We start from the raw sequence: 17,699 nt of genomic DNA, 5'->3' as shown, positions 1-17,699 counted from the left end.
ATTAGAACTTCGTTTTCTTGTATGATTCACAGCCAATCGTACCCAGATCCTCGGCACGACTCTCTTTCCAGTACCCTACAATCAAACGATGAACACACAAAAGAGGAGATACGGTAATCGCTCGGGTGAGTGTAAGCAGGAGAAGGAGCCCAATCAGGTCTGTGCCAGACAATGCTCTTACCAGACATCAAAGCTCTTCAGCAACCAGGCGACTATGCTTGTCGTAAGAGGAGACTGTCGAGATCGGGTGGTCAGGCTTGCTGACTTGGTTGAATCATGTCATTGATCCCAATTGCGTGGATCGACGCTCATGATGTCAATCACTGGATTTCCTGGTCCAGACTTAATTATTTTCAGACCGCCGTCATAGAGTGACGCGTTAAACAACAAACAAACAATCGAGACAGCATGAGCATCGATAAAGAAAGTCACCGAGTCACTCGATTCAGTCACCTTCTACGACAAGCACAGTTTGCTGCGCACCAATTTTCTTATCCGGGCTCCCACAGGATAACACGTGCAACACCGATGACGTTGAGTGAGTGAGTATGGTTTTACGCCGCTTTTAGCAATATTCCAGCAATATCACAGCTAGGGACCCCAGAAATGGGCTTCACACATTGTACCCATGTCGGGAATCGAACCCGGGTCTTCGAACGCTTCAACCACTAGGCTACCCGACCGACCCCCCGATGACGTTGACACACAATAAACCAACCAATTCCATTTTAGTGTGTGTTAATGTGAATTGCGATTTACCGTTGTGTTCAAGGTACGAGTAATTGCACTTATATAGCAGTGTGCATGCACGTGTGTTTATGTGCGTGTGTGGCAACTTGTGCTACTCCGGAATTATGCCAGCTTTATAGAGCTCGCCCACAGCGATACCATGCCACAGATGCCCCACTAAGACACAGTATACTGACTCCGAGCCGACCAGTCCTTGTTTTATCCCCTTAATTTCGAGGACAGGGCATTTCAACAATAAGTACCATCTTTTGACGTCTTTTGGTATGAGTTCATCGATATAATGCATAGCTACACAAGCCTGTAAGCTATGGCCAACCCGTATGCTCGGCCCACACATCTAGAACCTCAAGGTGGGTTTGGTATCGCGAGATAAGACACTGGGTTAGCACTGGATAGTAGTGGTATTTCGGTGATAGCGTGTTGCTCACATGGAGACGTAACATATTGTCTTGCTTTGTTTTAACAACCTGGCAGTAATATTCCCAATATATGGCAGGCCTATAAATATGTCATTCTGGGCTAGACAATCAAGTGGTTGCTATACAGTAAACTACGGTTATAACGAACTCAAAGGGACCACAAATTTTAGTTCGTTATAACCGTAGTTCGTTATAAGCATATATATAGCATATATACAGCATCTATACAGAAAATGGCCAGGACCAAAAAAACAGTTCGTTATATCCGCCAGTTCGTTATAAGCGTGTTCGTTATAAACGTAGTTTACTGTACTTAAGAACAAGGTCGAAAGGTGGACAGGCTTCCAACTGAAGGCTTGGGCCCATTCCACAAAGCGATCTTAGCGCTATACCGCTATATATACGATCGTCGTAAGTTGATGTTACAGTATAGAAGTTACGATCACCTTAGCACTAAGATCATATAGTGGAACGGGCCCTGGTCATTTATTATGGGGGAGGCGGGAGGGGACTGGTCTTTGTATATCACAGTTATTTACAAAACAAATATCCTAATTACATTACTGAGCAGTGAGCATAAGCATCCGATCGGGTTACTCACCTCTTACAAGCTGGGTTGCTGAAGGCCAATTCTAACCCACATTTAGGCCTCCACACAGAGTAGGAAAATTGAATGGAATAACTTTATGGTAACTGCACATGTGCATTTAACGATTGTCAATACTGAAGCAATATGATGTCACACAGTTCATTGTTGAGAACAGCTTGCTTGTTTGTTGTTTAACACCACACCCGCAAAAATAGCTGCTAATTATTATTACTTAAGCCAGGGTACTGCAATGAAAAGTCATAAACTGGAAAACAAGAACATGAGTGAGTGAGAGTGGGTGGTTTTTTACACAAGCAATATCCCGTGGAGGTGGTTTTACACCGCTTTTCCAGCAATATCACGTGGGGGAGGGGGTGACACCAAAAATTGTACCCATTGTCGGGAATCGAACCCAGGTCTTCGGCGTGACGAGAGCTTTAACCACTAGGCTACCCGACCGCCCCACAAGAACATGAAGAAAGAGCTGAGTTTCCCATCCTCTATTTTATGGTCTCAGCCCTGTTATACCTTGCCTTTTTTAAATGTTCTGGTTTGTTATTTGCTGCACTCAGCAATATTCCAGCTATATGACGGTGGTCTGCAAAATAATCGAGTCTGAGCCAGACAATCCAGTGATCAACATCATGAGCATCGATCCACACAATTGGGGTACGATGACATGTATCAACCAAGTCAGTGAGCCTGCCCACCCGATCCTGTTAGTCGCCTCTTACAAGCATTGTCGTTTTTTACAAGCATGGATTGCTGAAGACCTATTCTAACCCAGATCTTCATGGGTCTTGAAAACAATATGTCATCATTGATTTTTCATGACCTCACATATTGATAAAAATATCATCTTAGCAATAAGTTGATTAAGTTAAGATTCAGTTGAAATGAAACACGTTTTCATTTTTAATATTCTCTCCTTAAATATAACCGAGTCAATATAGAATAACCATCTTGAAACACAAATTTACAAATTATGTCCCTAATGAATGAACACTTAAATCTCTGCCAAGGTGTCCTCCTTGTACCATCCATTCACTGTGGGCAGAGAATCCATACTCAAATTTCTTGTAGTTTGTTGTTTATTCTCCAATCTCTTTAAAATCAGATCTTAGTTCTCTCTGCCGCTAAACAAAGATCTGAGGACATCCCATTACGGGTCACGTCAGACTGACCTCTGACCGACCAATGGAATGACTGACAAGAAGTTGACATTAGCCAATCAGAAGGCAGCTTTATCGTGCTTTGCGGCACTAATTTCAAATTGGCGACTACACATCGAAACATATTTTGACAAATTCTCGCTTAAAAATTTGAAACCTGAACAAAAGAACGTTCTAGAATGGCTAATATATATGGTCTAGATTGTATAGATTCAGTCGTTAATACCCCGTTTTAACGGTTTTGAGGCTGCATGATTAGAAATCACATTCCGACTGTCACTTTAATGATCTGGTAAGCAACGCTCTGATTGGTCAGATGAAAGGTCGTTCTGACGTGACCCCTAATGGGATGTCCTCAGATCTTTGTTTAGCAGTAGCGAGAACTAAGATCTGATTTTAATGAGATTGGTTATTCTCTAAAACTGAGTGAGATGGGTTTAACGCTGCCAGTATATATCACTGTGTGTCAGCTTAATGTGGGACGAAAGCCTGAAGTGATGCAGGTCTCAGACGCTTACCACTTCGGTGAAACCCACAAGTACGGGTATGGTGCTGACAAACCTAGAAACATAATCAGGGCGAGCTGGGATTCGAACCCACAATCATAGGTTTCTGGTGTGCCCAAGGGATGCAACTCTGCACAGCGAATTGCAGCGCCATAGACGACACTGGGCCACCCGTGCCCCCTCTAAATATGAAAGAAATCTCCTACAATGGTCTTCTGCTTACTGAAACCATAACACAAAAATTGTTGTGAAAATAGCTTTTTAATCATCCAGTGAAGTCAGCAATCACACAAGCATATAAACATGATAAACAAATAACATCTTGAATATATGAATATCTACACTGCAAATGTTAAGGTTACGAACACACAGAACAGCTTATTGTAAAAACATTCTGACAATGAAAACATAAATTATCATCAAGGTACATTTTCAATAAATAGATAATTATCTTGACTAACACAATTCTAGAAAAGATGTTGTTGGTCCTGATTCTATAGACATTGCTATTCTTCGTATTAACTACTAATCAAATGACGAGAAGAATCAGAATCAGAATTAATGTTTATATCAAACAATATTCCAACCTTAATTGATGTGTCAAGATGTGACATACTAATTTCTAAGATCCTGAAAACATACTCAAAGCAAAATATACTTATTTTTCATCAAATTACTACCGGTAATAATAAGTCCAGTTATAATACATCAGATTCCTTATTACCCCGGTCTTTGGGTCAGTAGGTACTCAAATTTTATTCTCAGCTCCCTGGGAAGTATACAATTCAAGCTGCGTAATGAGGCGATAGATGCTTTCAAGTCATATTACTATCTCATCACATTATCATCTCATTGAGTTTTTTCAAAGCACAACTCACAAACCCCTCTCAGTGTCCAAAAAGATAATACTGTACTGGCGTTTATTTGAGAAAAAGATAAAACCAATTTGACTTGTTTGCTTGTTTGTTGGTTAATGCAGCACTCAGCAATTCCAGCCATATGACTGCGACCTGACTATAATTGAATCTAGACCAGACAATCCAGTGATTGATATTATGAGCAACAATCCATGCCATCAGGGAATGATCACATGACACCTTTCATCATCTCTACAGTTGCTGCCAAAGGTGGGGACAATTCCAACTCAGAATCCCTATGGGCAATTTGCCTTCTGAAAAAAATTAAGGAACATGAAACTAAAATTTCAAGAAATTCAAATTCTACCAAGCTCATTACACAAATTATGAGAAATGACTGGGGATTTTCATTCTCCTAACAAAATAACATCAGTTTGAAAATGAGAGAAAATTTGAGGAGTGAATTTTTCTAAAACCGCAATACCATTAAAAAACAGCATCAAGCTGACATGCATTTGTTGTGTTCACATTAAAAATAACGATTGATCGTCAATCCATTGTCTATATCATCATAATTATTATTATTTTCAGTTATCAATACGACTCCTCTCATAATAGATATATCATTTTACTTTTGAAAAAATGGAGGTGTTTACAGTCAATGACAAAGCCATCAGACATATAGTTCGTGTACAAGTACCAACCAATCTGTGGCAAGTCAATGGATGATTTTGTGACTTGAACAATCTTCGTCATGTTAAATTTGTTGTTTGTTTGACATGGAGAAGAGTAGGTGCTAACATCAGCAGAAGGTCAACTTTGAATTTGAGACATTTTTTTCAATAACATATCTTGAAAAGAAAAGAAAAACTTTCTTTTGTATAAACTGACCTTTCGTTGACCCATGTAAATAGAACCACACAAAATTGGCTTGGCTTTGACCAATGTAATTTTCTCACTACTGTGACTGAAATTATTCAACTTTCACATTTCTTATCTGCTGCACATTCTGTGAGTGAGAGTGAATTTGGTTTAGCGCCGTTTTAAACAGTATTACAGTTATATCACAGCGTGTTAGCTTGATGTGGGAGGAAAACCCTAAGTGATGCAGGTCTCAGACGTTTACAACTTCGGTGAAACCCACGAGCACGGGTATGGTGCTGACAAACCTAGAAACATAATCAGGGCGAATCGAGATTCGAACCCACAATCATAGGTTTCTGGCGTGCCCAGGGGACGCAGCTCTGCACAGCGAATCGCGGCACCTTAGATGACTGGGCCACCAGTGACCCCTGCACATTCTGTGAGTCAGAGTTAACACTGCTTGGAACATTATTTCATCTGCAGGAGAGAAACAAGAATAAGAGACGATTACCCGTGACAATACCCAAGAATAGTGCTGACAGATCAAGTAACATAATCTAGACAAATTTATGTTTCTCATGATCATGAAACTCATGATTAGCAGATCCTGCACTGCAAAGGGACGCAACTATGCACGGAAAATGTTGTCGTCTTAACCTGTACAGCAATTAGACACTAGAAACAAACACTAGACTGTGTGGAATCTATTTCTTCTTAAGCCTAGGGTAGGAGTCGAAAGACACCAATGATTAGAAACTTTGTTATATACTAGCACAATGTAACATAACAGTTAAAGCTTGTGGTGTCTGTAGAGTGAGTGAATTAGGTTAAAAGTTTCACAATGCCATAGGCCCCTTAGAATATGAGTGAATGAGTGAGCTGGATTTAACACCGCTTTGAACAGTATTCCAGTTATATTCAGGTGTGTCAGCATATTGTGTTTGTTTGTTTGTTTGTTTGTTTGTTTTGTTTGTTGTTTAATGCCGCACTCAGCAATATTCCAGCTATATGCCGGCAGTCTGTAAATAATCGAGTCTGGACCAGACAATCCAGTGATTAATATCATGAGCATCAATCCACGCAATTGGGATCGATGACATGCATCAACCAAGTCAGCGAGCCTGACCACCCGATTACGTTAGTCGCCTTTTACGACAAGCATAGTTACCTTTTACGGCAAGCATGGGTTGCTGAAGACCTATTCTACCCCGGGATCTTCACGGGTCCAGCGTATTGTGGAAGGAAAACACAAAGTGATGCACGTCTCATTTACCACTTTGGTGAAACCCACCAGTATGAGTACGGTGCTGGGAAACTTGAAACATAATCAGGGCGAACCAAGATTCAAACCAACAATCATAGGAAGCCCATTTCTGGTGTCCCCCGCCGTGATATTGCTGGAATATTGCTAAAAGCGGCGTAAAACCATACTCACTCACTCACTCACAATCATAGGAACGCAACTCTCACATTGGAATTGTGGCACCTAAGATGACTGGGTGACATCTCACTCTCTCGCTCACTCTCACACTCACAACTACACACACGCAACCCCTCTGAGAATGTGGAGCAGTGTAAGTAGTTATTCTCCATGATAGTGAGTTGGGTTTAATGCCACTTTGAACATTCATTTCTTTAATGTCATGTCACTGTGATGTTGCAGGAAAGCCCAAAGTGATGCAGAAGCTTAGCACTTTCCTGAAACCCACGGTATGGTGCAATCTCATTCAAATCAGATCTTAGTTTTCGCTACCGCTAAACAGAGATCTGAGGACATCCCATTACGGGTCACGTCAGACCGACCTTGCGCGAACTTTGACCGACGGATTGAATGACCAATCAGAAGGCAGCTTCTCGTGCTTTACGGCACAAATTTCAAATTAGCGACTACGTTTCGAAACATATTTTGACAAATTCTCGATTACAAATTTGAAACCTGAACAAAAAAACATTCTGGAATGGCTAATAGATGGTCTAGGTTGTAAGGATTCAGTCGTTAAACCCGTAACTATCATTCGATATACCCCATGTGAAAGTTTTCGAGATTGCATGATTAGAAATCACATTCCGACTGTCACTTTCATAATCTGGTAAGCGAGGCACTAATTGGTCGGATGAAAGGTCGTTCTGACGTGACCCCTCATGGGATGTCTTCAGATCTTTGTTAAGCCGTAGCGAGAACTAAGATCTGATTTTAATGAGATTGAGGTATGGTGTGATACCAACCCACCATCATTGGATCATGGCAAGCCTCAGTGATGAAGCTCAGTGATGAAGCTCTGCTCTGCAAATTGTGGTGCCAAAGATGACAGTCCACCTGTTCCCTGACTTCCATAAAGAAGCCTAGATCCGAGAATATGATGATGTCTTGTAGGGCTGGGACGGGTAACTCGGGTCGGGTGCTTCCTGAGTAGGACCCGGATACCCACAGGACTACACGGACCTGTTGTAAGTCACGTGATATATTGCATAATGGTAAAAATTATCTAGAACTTCCACAATTACACTATAAGTGACTAATGTTCGAATGTCTTTCTGACTAATAGTCTATGCACCCATTCCTTCTGACTTCATATGTTTGAATAGAGATAAAACCTCAGTCAGCTTCAATGTATGCATTGTTTTCTATGAGTATCTTAATACATTTTGCCAGGGCTACAGTCACACTATTCCCAACCAGACATTTGTACCTATCTCTTGAGACCTACAGCGGGTACCCGGGTAGGGTCAGTAATAGTTTGGTGAGTACCCAGGTAGTAAATTTGGACTCGTCCCAGCCCTAATGTCTTGTATAAAAAGTCCATGCAATATCTACAAACATATATCAACTGATTGAATTTACATTGAGACTATACATTCAAATATATGAGATACCAAAAGGAAAAAAATATATGTCATCAGAGGCTTTAAAACACTGGATGACTACATGGTACTTGTGCTAACAGTTACCCACACATTTGACAGTTGAAAATGGTAATTTGTGACAAATAAAAAAGATTAAAAAAACCAACAGAACTGATTCTGCTCTTGAGACAATAAACTATTGTCATTATCATATTCATTGTTTCCTTTGAATCAACAAAAGAAAACATATTTTCTAGTTCTAACAACACTTAATCCACTGAAGCTTGGAAGATTGAAGGGTGTAATTATTCAATGTTCTAAGTAGAATCTTTTTCAAAGTTATTTTCAACACATGATGTGTTGTGACGTGGCGCAGGCTTGTCAACCTCTGGGCTTTTTCACTGGAGGCTGCTTCTCCTTCTCGGTTCCAAGAACAGCAGCGTCTATCTGCCACAAGTCAATATTCTTGGCCTTGATAGCATTCTGGTGAATAAAGCAGAAAATAACATAAAGAAATTATAACACATCTTACACAGATTTACAGATGTTTTTTATTCTACCCTAAAATAATCAAAAGTGACAATCTGAAAACACTATTTGTTTACTCTGCTGACTGCTAACTTAAGTGTGGATTTGTTTGTTGTCTGACACCACACACAGCAATAATCCGGCTATATGCAGTGGTCTGTAAATAATGGAACCTGGACCAAAACATTCAATGATTGACACCATGGGCTTCGATCCATGCAATTAAGATGCAATCAACCTAACCACTAAGTCTGACCATCCGATCCATTTAGGTTGCTCGGGACCTACCGTATTCGACGTAATAAGCGCCCAGGGCGCTCTCAAAATTAGAAATAGGGGTCTTTGATTGGAATATTATTTTGGTGAACAAAGTTCGTAAATTTCGTGGTTTATGCTGACAGCCTGAAATATTTATATACAACATATATATTTTTCCAGGATTTAATTGCCCATAATTAAGGGTGCATATAATACACGAGTGCGTATTATACACGAATAAATAAGTCTTGTGTACATTGATCCATCGGAAGGGGTGCTAATTGAGATTATTCACTAGCCAATATATTAGCAAATATCGCCGTGGGCGGTTATTAGAGCGGGGCGCTTATTACGTCGAATACGGTATGTTCTTACCCAGAATCCCCATGGCTGTGAAATTGCAGTTAAATTGCGGCGTGTCAGCTTAATGTGGGAGGAAAGCCCCAAGTGATGCAGGTCTCAGACGTTTACCACTTCGGTGAAACCCACGAGCACGGGTATGGTGCTGACAAACCTAGAAACATAATCGGGGCGAACCGGGATTCCAACCCACAATCATAGGTCTCTGGTGTGCCCAAGGGACGCAACGCCTTAGACGACTGGGACACCTGTGCCCCCAACTCATGTGTGAGAAAGGTTTTGTTGGATGGCATCACTTCCGAAACAAAGCCTCAGTAGCAAATGGATTCAGAGTCATAACAATATGGAAATGTAAAACAATAGATTATCGATGCAGTCAACTGTAACAGTACATGCCCTTTTCCCAGCGGCGTTTACCTAGTCTATGCAAACGGAGTCATCATATGTGTACTAGGTACTTCAGTACTTGTCATGAAATCATGAACAATTGCAGTTAACACACTAACTGTTCAAAGTGAAATTCAGTATGTACCACACAGGTGAGGTGAGGTGAAATGGGGTTTAACGTCGCGCCCAAGATTATTGCACTTATATAGCGACGAGCATGCACGTATATGTGTGTGTGGCTGCTTGTACTACTCCGGACTGATGCCGATTTATAGTGCCAGCCTACTGGGATACCATGCCTCAGTTTAACATGAATACCCCACTCAGACACAGTATACTTACTCCGAGCCGACCAGTCCTTGTTTTAGCCCCTTAATGACGAGTGACAGACAGGGTAACAACAAGTACCATCTTTAAACGTCTTTTGGTATGAAGCAGCAGGGGATCAAACCCCATACCTTCTGCTCTCCGGGCGGATGCTCTACCACTAGACCACGGAGGTTGTTGTACCACACAGTGGCAACCCACTTTTCCAGGCTTCATCAGAGGACAGACGAGCATGATGCATGACAGTAATGTTGGTGAATATAAACTGACATGGTGACATCTGTGACCCCTTCCTTGGCCAACAACTCACCAGGAGAAATGAGATTGTGATCAGCTGGTGAGGCAAGCTGTCTCATCTGCTGGACCCCATCAAGGCTCTCGACTAATCCCACTTACTTTTTCTACCTAATCAAGTGATTAAGGATTTACAATAAACTTAAAGAACACAGTTTTGTAACTGTTATCATTACCTTCACACAATTCTGATAAACACGAAAGAGTGGAGCACACTCGTCCTCCTTTTGTCCTCTTAAGAATTTGTCTGCAAACCACTTATTAAAACAGTCATCGTATGCTTTCTTCAAGTCCTGACACTCTTGCCCGACGCTGTTCATTTTCACGTTTCATCAGTCGCCACACGTTTTGACCCGACAGTGCGAGTAGGAAGTGACGTCAGGACAGAATTGGATTTCCCCTTTCTATTTTTATACATAGACGCCTCGGGCGTTAATCCTTTGATCGCCGTTGGTTAAAATGTCCTCACATAGCTTCGACTGCATAAGTCAAATAAGCAGTTTTCCAATTTGAAGTTGACGCTTCTTTGAAATAGCTTCTACTTAACTTTTCAGCAATGTGAATTCCGGAAGTACTAACGAACAACACCTATGCTATATATGATACAACTTCCTGCAAATAGTTCGCCATACACTTTAATGGATTCGTGATAATGTCTCAATTTATTAGGTCGGTTACACATGTCACAGATTTTTCAACTGTATTTAAATAATATAAGTTACTTCAACCTCTCTTCATTCCTCTGGGCATTATGGAATCCTGAATTTATGCGAATTATATCAATGCGCATTTTAGTATGCAGAGTTGTCTGCTCTTGACGAGTTTAAGCTTGGAGAATATTTCATTAACGATGATACGAAGCTCTGCTCTTTTGTGTCAGCGTTGCTTACGTCTCTCAAAGCAAACAAAACGTCGCTTTGCGTCGAAGGTAGATTTACATTGTTTCTCTACATGTAGACATAATATGCAATAACTCAACTTTTTTCTGTCAGGCACCACAATGAAGTCTATTCAGATCACAGCACATTGTGACCAGAAATTGTAGACCATGCTATTAATACTTTTTCAGGAACACGAAACGAGTTCAACCAACTTTAAGTGTTGCTCATAGTATTAGACGTGTGTCTGATTTTTCTTTTGTTAGAAGGCGTTTAATAGTTTGATAGTAATACTCAGGAAAAGTGCTGACGAAGAATATTTTATTGAATAAAGATAAAATATTATAATAATCACTCTACGTATGTATATCGTTTGTAGGTTCCAGAAAATCCAACATGGATTAAAATAGATCCAAAGAAGTTGCCTGAGGTGAGTATATGTACAAGAATGTATAAGCATTTACAAGACAAGCAATGCTTTGAGGATAACAAATTTGCTTCTTGTATCTAGGATGTCTGATAATTTATTTGACCAAGGTAAAAAAAAATTAAGGTGCCGTATTCGCCAGGTCATAGCAGCCGTTTCGCTTGAGGCGAGGTGACGTTTTTGTCCATCGGTGCCGTTTTCGCCCGATGACGTTTTGCTGAGGTGCCGTTTTAGTTATAACCCATAAACATGCTGCTCAAGATTTTATTGGACCCGATTAGATTACACATTAGATGTATAGGTGGAATGTCCCAAATAGAGGTTCAAATCATTTACTTTTCAGGATAATAAAAGAGGGATGTAGGCATAATATCCAGGTTGACCTGGTTTATCTGTTGCTGCAGGTTCCTGAGATCAGCAAGGAATTGGTGGAGCAGTTGGAGAGACTGTCACTGGTGGAGTTCAGTAATGAGGAGGGTATCGCATGTCTCTCCGCTGCTATCCGATCTGCCAACACTCTCTACATGGTCAACACAGAAGGCGTGGAGCCTCTGGACACAGTGCTGGAAAACAGGTACATTGCTAGTGGCCTGCGTCTACTGTATATCATCTTCCTGAGGCAAGTGAGTTAACTGACTTTTAAAGTCCAGTTTCCACCCTTGCCGAACTAGGCTGGAATTACTGGGCTCGATTGTAGCGCCACCAGTGGCTATTACGAGTTATGTCCCTTCTCTGCCTCTCCTATGGGCCAATCAAATTCCACCTCTCATATCACTTGCGTTTATTTCAAACAAAATGGCGGCACCCAGCCAAGACGATCTGATCGATAATCTAGATCAATATTGTGATAAAACGGGTCTTACATCGCGAAGTGCATCAAATCACGTAACCATCTTGATTAAAAAATTGAAAAGATTTTGAAAATATCTGTTGACAATGACATGCTGTGCAAATCCCGCAATCAACCGAAATTTGCATGACAGTTTACGAACCGGATTTCGATTTTGGTGCACGATTTTGATTAGACTATGCATAGACTCGTTAGTCCAGCCAAAATCTAACTCCATAATTCCAGCCTAGTTCGGCAAGGGTGGAAACTGAACTTTTATAGTCAATTAACTCTCTTGCCTCGGGAAGCCACTGTATCAGATTGTCAGTAGCAACTTGATAATAATGATCCCATGTATAGAATCCATATCATTTTCTGTTAAGTTTACCCTACACTGCTGACCCGTGAAGATTCCGGGGTAGAATAGGTCTTCAGCAACAAAGCTTGCCGTAAAAGGTGACTATGCTTGTTGTAAAAGACGACTAACAGGATCGGGTGGTCAGGCTCGCTGACTTGGTTGATACATGTCATCGATCCCAATTGCGTGGATCGATGCTCATAATGTTAATCACTGGATTGTCTGGTCCAGACTCGATTATTTTACAGACTGCCGTCATATGGCTGGAATATTGCTGAGTGCGGCATTAAACAACAAACAAACAAACAAGTGTTTCTGTAGACTGCTTATGTCAGTACCTGATTGGTAGGGTCAGACAAATGTTTTTAATTTTGTATGTCATGTAAACGAACTGTATCTAAATTTTATGCTGAGATAAGATGTGTAGTAGGGCTATTTATTGTTACGAAAGTCACGATACCATACATCCCAACACATTGATTTCCAATACGATATGTTGACTAGGACTGTGACAACTCAACAAAGATTAATTAACTTAAATCTATTAATTATGTAGAGCCATTGGCATGATTTAAGGCATGGATACCATGCAATATGAATATGCACTTAGTGTTATCATTACGAAATGTGTTTTCGTCACATTTCTTTTCATTCTATTTGATGATGGAATATGTCTCCTAACATTAGTATAGTGTTGCATCAAATCATACTACAACCTGACTACCTTAATATGTATTATGATGTCACGGTGTATCGTTGCAGTCCTAAATTTAAAAAAATAAGACTTAGTTGGTTGCGATGCAAAATGTATCACAATACTCAAGTATTGACAGTAGGCAATCAACAAGCCCTGCGCTTCAATATTAGTTGGCCATGTGGGATTTGAATCTGTGTCTTTAATATATCATGTCTATGAAACAACAACAATTTGTAGTGGAGAAGAAGCATGTATGAATTAAAAGAAAAGACAATTTGGTTGCCAGGGAATTGTATCTACGAAATGATGACATCACCGATGGCAACTGCCGAGATGACATCCTCTCAAATGCTGTCAAAACAGAAGAAGAGTACTTTGTTGCGCCACCAGGTATGTTAGAGAGGACAGTAATTAAATGTCATTTACTGCAGGCAAGGATGCCCTACCATTATGATGCTGTAGATACAATCTCATTAAAATCAGATCTTAGTTTTCGCTACCGCTAAACAAAGATCTGAGGACATCCCATAACGGGTCACGTCAGAACGACCTTTCGCGAACTTTGACCGACCAATGAAATGACTGACAAGAAATCGACATTAGCCAATCAGAAGGTAGCTTTATCAAGCTTTGTGACACAAGTTTCAAACTGGCGACCACGCTTCAAAACATATTTTGACGTATTCTCGATTAAAAAAATCAAAACTGATAAAAAGAACATTCTGGAATGGCTTATAGATGGCCTAGATTGTATGGATATTAAAAAAACAACCATAACTGTCATTCAGAATACCCTCTGTTAATTTTTTCGAGGTTGCATGATCAGAAAACACACTCCGTCAGTCACTTCCATGATCTGGAAAGCGACGCTCTGATTGGTTGTATGAAAGGTCGTTCTGACGTGACCCGTAATGGGATGTCCTCAGATCTTTGTTAAGCGATAGCAAAAACTAAGATCTGATTTTAATGAGATTGCTGTAGATATGACATCTCAACACATGACAGACTACCGCCAAATGAAGAGACGTGTTGATACAACAGAAGTTTACAATACACTCTTTCAGTCGCCGTTCATCGGGGCGGCATGGGTGGCCCAGTCGTCTTAGGCGCCGCTATTCACTGTGCAGAGTTGCTTCCCTTGGACACGCCAGAAACCTATGTTTGTGGGTTTGAATCCTGGTTCGCCCCGATTATGTTTCTAGGTTTGTCAGCACCATACCTGTGCTCGTGGGTTTCACCAATGTGGTAAACGTCTGAGACCTGCATCACTTCGGGCTTTCCTCCCACATTAAGCTGACACACCGTGATATAACTGGAACACTTTTTAAAGCGGTGTTAAAAACCCAACTCACTCACTCACTCACTCACTGTTCATCGGGTTTTCTGTATAAAACGAATTGCTGCACATGCTTTAAATAAGTTTTTTTTCTCATGACATATTTTTTGGCAAGGTATATGCAGCAAAATTAGTATTTGTAATTGCCGGTAGTATGCAATATAATAAATATTTTTTCACCTTAGTTATCAGCAAAATCATACTTGTACATAGAATATATCCCTCTGTCGGTATTCAGGATGGAAAAAATTTGTAAGCCAAGAATGACCCCCAAATTATGTTGCTCTTGGATAGAGTTTAACATGTCCACGGAATAAAAATGCAACAGTCCAGTTCACAGTTAAACAGTTACACTCCTAATATTGCAACCATTTCTGTTAACTAATGGTTTGGTGAATTTCTATTTGGGAGGCATGGCTGGCTAAGCATTCTGGGACTGTCTAATTTGTTGTGCGGATTTGAGTACCTGTACGTTTGATTATGGGTTCGAAAACCAGATTCTCCCTGAAAATAATTCTTGGTTTGTCAGCACCACTAACATGCACACAAGTTCTCAAAAGTGATCAACATCTGAGAGCTATGTCACTTTTGTCCCACATTTAGCTCACATGCTGTGATATCAACTGAGTTGGTTGGTTGGTTTGTTGTTTAACGACGCATTCAGTAATATTCCAGCTATATGACGACAGTCTGTAAATAATCGAGTCTGGACCAGACAATCCAGTGAATAATATCATGAGCATCGATCCACGCAATTAGGATCGATGACATGCATCAACCAAGTCAGCGAGCCTGACCACCCGATCCCGTTAGTCACCTTTAACGACAAGCATAGTCGCCTTTTACGGCAAGCATGGGTTGCTGAAGACCGGATCTTCACGGGTAGATATCAACTGAGGATGAGATACTGTTCAAATCACCTATAAACCCAATTCATTCACTCTCATCATCTATCAACTGTCCAGTTGTATTTCAAACAATTATATATTTTCTTTATCTATGAAACCACAAGTCTATCAGTATGATACCAGGAATCATGTACCGTATTTAACATAATAAGCGCCAAGGGCGCTCTCAAAATTAGAAATCATGAAATAGGGGGCTTTTATTAGAATATTATTTTGGTGAAAAAAAAGTTGAAAGATCGTAAATTTCGTGGTTTATGCCGACAGCCTGAAATGTTTACATACGACAGATATATTTTTCCATAATTTAATTGCCCATAATTAAGGGTACATGTAACACCAGGTGCGTATTATACACGAGTAAATAAGTCTTGTGTTCATTGATCAATCAGAAGGGGTGCTGATTGGGATTGTTCACTAAGCCAATATATTTGCAAATATCGCCGTGGGCGCTTATTACGTCCAATCCGGTGTGCTTAAATAGAAAATGCCTTTGTTTTACATTACGGAACCATTTATTCATATCTCAAAGCAACTAGCGGGATCAGGTGGTCAGGCTTGCTGACTTGGTTGGTGCATGTCATTGTGTCCCAATTGTGCTCATATCAATCACTTGTCTGTCCAGACACGATTAGTTACAGACCATTGTCATAATTATAGCTGGATTATTGCCGAGTGCAGCGTTAAACAACAAACCTGGAACAGTGTCTCGGGTTCATCATAGCTCGACAGCTTAATGTGGGAAGAAAGCCCAATGTGATGCAGGTTTTAGATGTTTACCACTTTGGTGAACCTACAGGAGTGGGTTAGTTCTGATACATCTGGTATCATGAATAGGAGCTTTATGGGATTAAAACTGATAGCTATTGAATTCCATCATGCTTAAGGTATGCAACTTTCGATAATTATAGAACACTGCAAACAAAGCTGTGATACAGCTTGAATAATGCTGATTGACAAAAACATCCACTCACGGGGAGCAAAAATGATTAATGTTATATTATATAAAAATATTTTACTTTCAGGAAATATTCCTCTGGAATCCAAAGACGAAGATTACAAGAAGTTTCTTTCTTGACACAAAGTTGATGTCATTCCTGTGTAAGCTTGTGTTGTGTGCTAAAGACTGAATCTGTTCTATAGATGTGTGAAATCGCGAGTCAGTCGTCCCCCAACCTTGAAGAATAGCAATAAATAAAACTTGTCTAGTTCTGGTTTTTGTTTGCATGTATACCTTTGGATCAGTACCCCAACTATAAAACACCTCATCTTGTGGTCCCTAAGCCACAAAAATGAAAATCACTATTTGCATGATTTGTGTCCCATCTTTATGAAATACAGTATGTAAGAATAGAATGTTTCATGTAAGCTCCGTTTTGTTACCAACAGAAAAAAAAGAAGAAATCTTCAATCAGTTAATTCCAAACCTCATGACTTGTTTAGGCATGAAAGGACACTGTATTGCGCATGCCTCCCCCAATAAGAGCAACAGCAATGACCACTACCAGTCATCCTGGGTTAACATGGCTGTCCACAGACAAGCAGGGTGGGCTGAAATGGAGTCTTGTCAATTCAAGATTATCATACTTATATGTTGATGTGCGTGCACTAGTCAAGAATAATGCAGGTTTTGTTTCAAGTACTCACCCACCGAAATATCATGCAGTCGTTTAACATTGAAACCCCACACGGACACATGCAGCTCCCATGCTACTAGTCCTTTTAGCCCCTTTCGCTCTTCAGGCAGACACTATCCACTAGCCCACAGAGGTGGTTTCTATTTGCAGTCCAGCAACAAGGCTGGATAATCATGTGTAGGAATCAGTGACTAATTGAAATATTCCAATGAAACTGCCTTGGTTAGTCTTCAATCCCAACTTTTTCAGTAACCTGTGCTTTGAAAGTACAGCACCGACTGTGGATGGTTAGGGATTTTGCAATTCAACAAGGTATCAGCAATAATTGTTGAACACCACAAACAAAACAAAGTATGACGATGCATCAATAGTATACCTCCGTGAATCCTATCCGAGACCTGCTGCAACACATGGGTTAAGATTCTGCTATAAAGTGGTCAGACTTGGTGATTGCGTGTCATTGTACCCTGAATGTAT

General features: G+C 40.4%; 2 protein-coding genes and 1 long non-coding RNA gene across 3 annotated transcripts; 1 reads left to right on the top strand and 2 right to left on the bottom strand.

Moving 5' to 3' along the window:
• Positions 1–4,309: 4,309 nt before the first annotated feature.
• LOC125372188 lies at positions 4,310–5,423 on the bottom strand. The gene is made up of 2 exons (XR_007218022.1): positions 5,276–5,423; positions 4,310–4,386 (listed from the first exon to the last, which is right to left on the bottom strand). It is a non-coding gene; the product is annotated as an uncharacterized LOC125372188 (long non-coding RNA).
• A 1,852-nt stretch (positions 5,424–7,275) lies between these two features.
• On the bottom strand, positions 7,276–10,715 carry LOC124119374 (TP53-regulated inhibitor of apoptosis 1-like). Its single transcript, XM_046481862.2, has 2 exons — positions 10,332–10,715; positions 7,276–8,484 (listed from the first exon to the last, which is right to left on the bottom strand). Exons 1-2 carry the CDS (start codon positions 10,473–10,475, stop codon positions 8,383–8,385), a joined length of 246 nt encoding a protein of 81 aa, XP_046337818.1. The 5' UTR covers positions 10,476–10,715; the 3' UTR covers positions 7,276–8,382.
• A 246-nt stretch (positions 10,716–10,961) lies between these two features.
• LOC124119375 (glutamyl-tRNA(Gln) amidotransferase subunit C, mitochondrial-like) lies at positions 10,962–16,793 on the top strand. Its single transcript, XM_046481863.2, has 5 exons — positions 10,962–11,083; positions 11,413–11,463; positions 11,865–12,034; positions 13,631–13,734; positions 16,611–16,793. Exons 1-5 carry the CDS (start codon positions 11,006–11,008, stop codon positions 16,661–16,663), a joined length of 456 nt encoding a protein of 151 aa, XP_046337819.2. The 5' UTR covers positions 10,962–11,005; the 3' UTR covers positions 16,664–16,793.
• Positions 16,794–17,699: the final 906 nt, after the last annotated feature.

The sequence above is a fragment of the Haliotis rufescens genome, unplaced genomic scaffold (assembly GCF_023055435.1).
Source record: "Haliotis rufescens isolate VD_foot unplaced genomic scaffold, xgHalRufe1.0.p SCAF_38, whole genome shotgun sequence".
Taxonomy (NCBI): domain Eukaryota; kingdom Metazoa; phylum Mollusca; class Gastropoda; order Lepetellida; family Haliotidae; genus Haliotis; species Haliotis rufescens.
This window is presented reverse-complemented; position numbering and strand designations above follow the sequence as displayed.

Bases quoted from the DNA above. Each gene is read 5' to 3' on its own strand.
- LOC124119374 (XM_046481862.2), bottom strand. From the start codon at position 10,475: ATGAACAGCGTCGGGCAAGAGTGTCAGGACTTGAAGAAAGCATACGAT. The intron at 8,485-10,331 runs GTAATGATAACA...TTTATTCACCAG, and splicing joins TTTATCAGAATTGTGTGAAG to AATGCTATCAAGGCCAAGAA.
- LOC124119375 (XM_046481863.2), top strand. From the start codon at position 11,006: ATGATACGAAGCTCTGCTCTTTTGTGTCAGCGTTGCTTACGTCTCTCA. The intron at 11,084-11,412 runs GTAGATTTACAT...TATCGTTTGTAG, and splicing joins AACGTCGCTTTGCGTCGAAG to GTTCCAGAAAATCCAACATG. The intron at 13,735-16,610 runs GTATGTTAGAGA...TTTTACTTTCAG, and splicing joins GTACTTTGTTGCGCCACCAG to GAAATATTCCTCTGGAATCC.